Source organism: Corvus hawaiiensis, chromosome 22 (genome assembly GCF_020740725.1).
Source record: "Corvus hawaiiensis isolate bCorHaw1 chromosome 22, bCorHaw1.pri.cur, whole genome shotgun sequence".
Classification (NCBI taxonomy): domain Eukaryota; kingdom Metazoa; phylum Chordata; class Aves; order Passeriformes; family Corvidae; genus Corvus; species Corvus hawaiiensis.
In genome coordinates this window covers 6,525,535-6,533,024 of record NC_063234.1, presented here as the reverse complement: position 1 = coordinate 6,533,024, position 7,490 = coordinate 6,525,535, and the positions used below count along the sequence as shown (strand labels likewise).

At 54.5% G+C, this 7,490-nt stretch overlaps 1 protein-coding gene across 1 annotated transcript in view; it reads right to left on the bottom strand.

Moving 5' to 3' along the window:
* Positions 1-4,766: 4,766 nt before the first annotated feature.
* Positions 4,767-7,490, bottom strand: part of EPHA8 (EPH receptor A8) — a 53,169-nt gene continuing 50,445 nt past the window's right edge. The window contains exon 17 of the mRNA XM_048326177.1: positions 4,767-7,038. Coding sequence (XP_048182134.1) covers positions 6,924-7,038 — 115 coding nt within the window. The 3' untranslated portion in view covers positions 4,767-6,923. The remainder of the gene's footprint in view (positions 7,039-7,490) is intronic.

Below are 7,490 nucleotides of genomic sequence, written 5' to 3'. Positions count from 1 at the left end.
TCCCCACACCCTGGCAGTGTCACATCAAAGAGCACAGCCTTTTGTTTAGGCTCTGTTCGAAGTTTGCTGCTAATCTTTGGTATGCACGCAGTGGTGTTCAGCTCCTGCTTGTTCCTGGAATAAATGCTCATTGCATTGCTCTTAAATGATTGGAGACCTCCAATTTTAATCTTTTATTCATAATCTTCTTCCAGCTCAGACACAGAAAAAACATGTAAATTCAAAACCTGCGAGAATTGAAAATTTCATAAGTGCTGCTGACCCTTTGCTGGCAGCTCTGAATGTGAGAGAAATAAAGGAATTGTAATGAGGAACCTCATCTTTTGATAACAGCTTTAGCGGACCCGGGCATTAAATGGGGTTTCACACGTTCCTGCTGTGTGTCCATGAGAGGTGTGGTCAGTCCTGCTGGGCAGGGAGCGTAATCCCGCTGCTTCTGCCTCTCTGTCCATCTCGTGCCTCTCCATCTCCTCCTGCCTCTCCATCTCAGCACCTCTGCAGTGAGGTGTGAGCTCACCTGGTGATCACCTGGTGACTTTGGGACATGCCCTGCCCATGTTGCCTCGTCCATTGGTCCCCAAGCTCGTGTCCCATTGGTCACCAAAGCACATCCACCCAAACTGTCTCTGTCCATGTTCTCCATGTTCCCTCAGCTCCTGTCCAGGCACGAAGGCCACTGCTCGCCGTGGCCTGCACCACATCCCTCACCTCTCCTTCTTAGAATCATGGAATATCCTCAGGTGGGAGGCACCCAGAAAGATCATTCAGTCCAGCTCCTGGCCCTGCCCAGGACACCCTCAACAATCCCACCCTGTGCCTGGCAGCGCTGTCCAAACACTCCTGGAGCTCTGGCAGCCTCAGGGCTGTGCCCATTCCCTGGGGAGCCTGGGCAGTGCCCAGCACCCTCTGGGGGAAGAACCTTTCCTGAGATCCAACCTAAACCTCCCCAGGCACATCTTCTGCCATTCCTTTGGGTCCTTGATTCCCCCATCCTCTCCACTGTTCTGTGCTTGGGAAGGAATGTTACCTGTTGTTACCTGCTCAGTGCCACCCCCTGCCCCCTCTATCCCACTGCCTGCTCCCTGCAAGGACCCCTTTTTAGGACAACTTTGTGAGAGGAGGTTTAGAAGGCAGGGAGGAAATGAGATACAGAATGAGTAATAAGAAACCTTTAAGAGTAAAAGACTCTGGGGTCAGGCAGACACTGGTGAGTGCTGGGAACAATTTCACCTTCTTTCAGCATTAGCAAAATGAAAATAACTTGTTATGGCTGGGATTCGAGATCAACAAGTTCCAAAGCCTTTACCCTTTTCACAAGTTTCCCATGTGGTGTGCAACCCCTTAGTCCTTTTAACTCAGTAAACTAATTCTTGGGGTTTTTTTCTTCCTGGAATAAGCGGGACGGTGTGTAGGGAAATACTCCCAGCTCTGCATCCAGAAACTTTTCTGGCACTTGCAGATTGTCTGCAATTCTATTCTGGAAGGACCGTCATAAGCAGGAGATGTGCACTGGGATTTCCCAAAACACAACTGCCAGGAGTTTTCACCCAGGAAATTTAAGAGGCTTTGTTGTTTTACCGGCTATTGGGGATTTTTGACAGCCTGTTCAAAGAGGATTCTGTATGGGGGCCCAACAAACTGCTGAGGGGGCAGAGATGAGGATTCTGCTCACAGGCACAGCAAACCCTCCCATCCCAGGCCGTGGGGGCTGGGACATGGGTCCCTGAGGAGCTGGGCTGCCAGGCAGTCCCCTGGCACTCCCCTCTGAGTGGGATGCTCCAGGGTGCATCCCATGGACCGGTGGGGCCGGCTGGGATGCACATCATGTGGCTGGAGGTTCACTCAGGCTGCTTAGTCCAGGTTTACACCCAAAGGAGAGAAGAAGTCCCTTTTGCAGGCAGGGGATGAAGTGCTATTGCCTTCCTCCTTTGTCCTGTGGCTGCTCCAAGGGAGCCCTCCTAATGTGAGACCTGCCTCTCTGCTCTGAGTCCTGCCCCATATTCCCAGCCCTGCAGAAGTCAGGGTAGTCCTGGCTCATCTCTCCCCGAGCCCGGCTTGCTCAAGGTGGGGAGACATTGGGCTGGTGGCAGAGCGGGCACTTCTGTCATCCTGGGATGAGCTGTGCTGCTATTGCAATCCTTGATGGTGGCTGCCAAGACATGACCTATGGGACACTTCAAAACCCATGCAGAACTTAACCCCATAATCCTTCCAAGAGTTAAAGCAGCAGCTGGGGCTGATATTTCTATCTTACATCAGATTATCCTGAGTAATTTACTTGGACATGACACTGAACAACTGTGCTAAAAGCAGGGAGAGAAGGTGGTTTGGGAATACAGCCTTCCTTGGCAGACTAAGCTGCTATGTGATCAGACAGGAATCATATCAAGAAATCCGAAGCCGAATTCACCATCTGTTCCCGCCAGCCCCGGAATGCATCTGACCCCTGCAAACCTCCGCAGGGCTGGCACCGACAGGGTGTGGGGGGGAGCCGAGGCGGCGGCTCCACGCAGGGCTCTGCAGGTGCTCCGCAGGTCCAGACTGCCACCTCCAGGCACACAGAGCTCGCAGAGCCTCCCTTCCTAATGACACAGCCAAATCGGGCCCGGGCAGCTGCAAAGGAAATGCTTCCGAGATGAGTTACTGGAAGCCTGGGGTAATGCTGGGTGTCAGTAGACAAGAAAAGCTGTTTTACCAGGGAAAGACCAGCTGCCAGCGGTGCAAGATGGGATAAAATTCTCTTGGGGGACATTTAAGAAGGTGTGAACATCCTGTGGGCTGTTTTGGTACAGGAAGGGGTTTATCTGCTGGTGTATATGAACCAGGGTGTCCATCACCTCTCCTTGGATGGAAGACTTTGCCTCTAGACCAACCCCTTCCCCAGGATCCTCTTCCCAAGGATCCCTGGGTGCCAGCCCTGGCCCCAGCCTGGCCAGATGGGAGTGCAGGAGGTCTGGAAACATGGCTCTGTGTCCTGGAGAAGTGTCCCCAGTGATGGGCCTCTGCCAGGACTGCAACTTCATGGCAATTTCTTTAAAAATGACGCAACTGTGCCTCATCTTCCTGAGGCTGTGAGCAGGGTGATGCCCTGGGTGTGGTGCTCACAGGCTTTGACAAAGTGATGCTGTAGTGGCTGTGGGCCCCTCCCCACACAAAGCCATGCACCGCAGCCTGGCTGAGTGCCGCTGCCACTGCCGCTGCCCCTGCTCCTGCCTGGGGAAGGAGCCAGGCACCAGCATCATCCATCCTTCCAAATGTTTGGGTCTGAGAAATGTAAGAAAACTTTGTACATTTTGCACAATGTGGACACTGGCTTTATTAATAACTGAAATAAAGTAGTGAAATGTGCGTCCTCAGTGAACAGTGACAGGTCCCAGCATGCCCAGGCTGTCTCACTGTGCACTGTGCTCTGGACCATGAGCAAGGTATGATGTGGTTGCTGTCCCTGTCTGTATGAAGTGATGAGGGTCTGAGCAGAACCTGCACAAGTATGTGCACTGCACAGGCACCTGGAGGGGCAGGATGACCTTCAGAGATTCCTTCTAACCATATTTATCAGGGAATGGTTTGGGTTGGAAGGCACCTTAAAGCCCATCTTGTTCCCACCCCCTGCCATGGGCAGGGACACCTTCCTCTGTCCCAAGCTGCTCCAAGCCCTGTCCAACCTGGCCTTGGGCATTTCCAGGGATGGGGCAGCCACAGCTGCTCTGGATAAAGGAGAAGGGTCTGGGAGAGAGAGTTGTAGGGATGGGAAATGTAAATACAGAAATGGGGTGAAGGTGAAGGGGAATGCAGAGCACAGGACTTGTAAGCTCAACCCTCAGCACAGGGGACACTGACCAGGAGCAGCTTGTCCAGCCTAGGGGCCGGTGCTTCTGGAAAGGGGCACGGGAGAGAGCGGTGAGAGGGGGGACCATGAAGAAGGAAGCTCTGGCTGGGCAGGCAGGATAACCTGACAGTGTGCAGGCAGGCTGGGGTAGGACAGAGCCCCGGGCAGCCGGGCTGGCCTTTCCTCACCTGCGGGATGGGGAGCGGGCTGGGGCAGTGAATGGTCACCTCCATCCTTGAAGCGTGGCAAAGGCAGGGAGCATGCGAGCAGGCAGTGACGGGCTTAGAGCCTACCCCACACTGTGCTGTGGGACCATTTTGCTTTTATAGGGCGTTTACTGAAAACAGTGCTTGCTTTGTCCTGAGACTCATTTGCTGGTAAATCCTTCACGGAAGGGCAGCTGGAACACTGCTAAACACCCACAGGAAGAGTTTTGCAAGCCCACCTACAACATACTTCAGCTCAGACTTCAGGACATGAGGGCTGAGGTTTTACTGGTTGGGTTTTTTGGTGTTAATTTTTCTTTAAAAAAAAAAAAAAATCTGCATTTCCAGAAGAAGGTAAGGCTGAGTCTAGGAAAACCTGCAAGAGACCCCCGAGGTTCAGAGGAGCCTTTGCACACAAGATGTCCTACATGAGATGCTCCTACACAGCAGTGACGTGGTGGTTTTGGGAAGTCCTCTCCCAGCCACAGCACCCCTTCCTTGGGAGCCTACAAACATCCTCTTGGCTCTTCCCTGTCCCTGTGGGCCCATCCCATGGATACTCCTGCTTTGCAGGGAAGCATCCTTCATGTGTGGGAGGCTTTCTGGAGCAAGGGAGGTGGTGACTAGCTGAGCATCCCAGTGCTGGCCCCCCCAAAGCAGCTGCGGTGTCCCCCATTCTCACTGCAAGTGGTGACAGCTCTGTGCAGCCCAATGACAATAACAGGCAAGGAGATGGATCACGGAAAGAGGGGTTTTTATTGTCCAGGAGGAAGTGCACACTCTGAACATAAAAGGCAAACCCTGCCCCACCATCCCCACAGCCAGGAGCAGCCCAGTGACCCCATGCTGCAGGATCTGACTCATGAACCACCTGGAAAGGGGCCATCTGGCAGCTCCCAGCCTCAGATCCTGCATCCCACCTGACTGGGGTTGCCCAGCAAACCCCAAGGACACAGGTGTGGCGCTGGTCTGACCTCTGCTCTCACCAGTGTGTCCATGACGGAGTCCCAAATGTTGGGAAGAGAGGACAGGGCCAGCACCCAGCCCCCTGTGCTGCAGGGCTTGTGTGAGCTCTGTCACGTGCTGGCTGCGGGGAGGGAGTGTGCCAGGGCTGAGTGCAGGACGAAGGGTGCAATACAAATGAAACAACACATTGCATCTATCCCCCTTACAAAAAGCTTCCATAGGAAGAAGTAAAGTGCCCGCCGTAGTCAGAGAATCCATCAGGACACAAGCGCCCTGCATGGAAAGCCAAGCCAGCCCTGGAAAGGCTGGTTTAGCCAGAATTATTGCAGCTGAGAAATGGCTTTAACCCGCCCCCCACCCCCCTTGTGCCCAAACAGGCCTGGCAGGAACAGCCCTCAGGCCAGATCCCGCCAGCACCCGTATTGGAGTGATGCTGGGTGTGCTGTGCCCGTGCGAAGGACAAGGTGCTGTGGGCCAGGCTGGACCCCGGCAGGGAGCATGGCTCCCTCCAGTCCCTCTCCCCTCCTGTCACCCCCCAGCCCAGCCATGCTCCCAGCAGACATTTTTTTGCAGTGAGTTCAGCCCCACAACTGAGGCTTCTGTGCTTTGAGACCATTTTGTGTACTTAACATCCTATTTCAGTAAAACAGTTCCCAAACCCATAGAAAATTGTATTTACACCAAAAGAAACTCCCAGCCCACAGCCTGCCCTGCTCCCCAGTTCATCTGTACCTTGGCATCCAGCTCAGCCTCTTGGACCAGCTCCACACATCTTTGGAGGCCACTGCTGAGCACCAGGCAAGCTCACCCAGAGAAATGCTCCTGTGGAGGACAGACCACCCTCCCAGACACTGGGGTCACCACCAGTGAGATCCTCTGTGCCTGGAGCCCCTGCCCTCAGCCACAGGATGCTGTGATTGAAGCTGGAAATGCTGTCAAGACCCTTCCTCTGCAGGTGACCCTGCAGCTCTGGGCACTGGCAGCCAGGTGATAGCACAGCTCTTGGGTTTCTCTAGGACAATATAAGAACAAAGAATTGTTTCTCTGTCCCTCCATCATGGGAGATGGGAGCATACTCTCCCATTCCTCTCTGTTCTGGGGGAGGCCAGGACAATTCTGCTGGCAGAGAAACCTGAGCTTGCGGCCCTAGAAAACATGCCTGGGCTGCCTGGAGGGCTGTGCTGGATCTGGGGAAGAGTAGTGCTGGTGGGTTAAAGAGGGGGAGAGTGTCCTGCAGCACTCCAGGGCTTCTTGAGGCTCCAGGTAGAAGGCCCTGGACAACTCTCCTCCAAGCTCGGAAGTATGGTCTGAAGGCAGACCCAGCTGTTCCTGGCACTGCCACCTTGTACTCTGTCCCCTGCCCTCCTGCTCTTGGTAGAGGTGGACCATGAAGTCACCTTCAGGCTGGTGCAGTTCAGGAGGTCCAGGCTGGAGTACGCTGGGAGGTACCGGAAGCTGCTGTGTGCAGCCTGTGGAGCCCTGCTAGTTCAAGATCCAAGGAACTCCCCAGCTGCCTGATCCAAAGGAGTTGTGTGCCATGGCAAGCCCAGTCCCACTGCTCCTGGTTATTGCTGATGTGTCTGATACCCCTCCACCTGCAGGAGCAGCTGGACCATCCCACTGGGTGGTGGGGTTGCCTCCTGTCCTGCATAGTTGTGTGGAGACCCCCAGTCCCACAGGGAAAGAGCAGAGTCATGATGTGTCCCCAGCCCACTTGGAAGGCTGCTCCCCCCTTCAGGTGGGGGAAGGAGGCAACAGGACCACCAAGGTATTTGGAATACCATGTTTCCACCAACGCTGAAATCAAAGAGATGCTGGCAGGGCTCCAGCTCCTGGTGCCCCTGTTCCTGCTCACCACCCTGCTGCCCCTTTGCCAGGGTAAGTGTTAAGGAATGCCTGATGTGGCTCTGCAGAGCTTGTGGTCAGAGATGCCTCCTGGGGCCGTTTGTGTTCAGCAGCTGGGATCTCATGGCCTGGATGCTGCTCAAGATCTTCTTCTGGTGGCCCATCATGGTGATTCCCAGGCTCCGAACATCCCTGGAGAACAAAAACACTGTCAAAGACACCTGTGCCAGGCCCCAGGGAGACAACTGCACCCCATGGACCAGCCCAGGAACCTGTGCCTGGCTCTTCTCCACTTGTCCATCAGCACAAGGCTGGTCCTGACGGGGGTCCATGGGCATCCTCCCAGGGACAGAGAGACTGCCATTCCCTTGGGCACGTCCTCCTGACAAGGCCACTGTGACAGCCCTATGGGGAGCAGGATCACTCCTGACAGGCTGGCAGGTGACAAGATCGATGCTCTGAAATTGGATTCAGTTTTAGTGAGATGCCCTCAGATAACCCAGTCAGAAAGATGGATGGATAATGAGCCTTCCCCATTCAAAAGATTCTCTGATGTGCATGAGAAACAGGGATCACTATCAGCTCAATCCCAGAGCAAAGGCCCCATGTACAGCCCCCGATCGATGCAGACGACAACCCTCTGT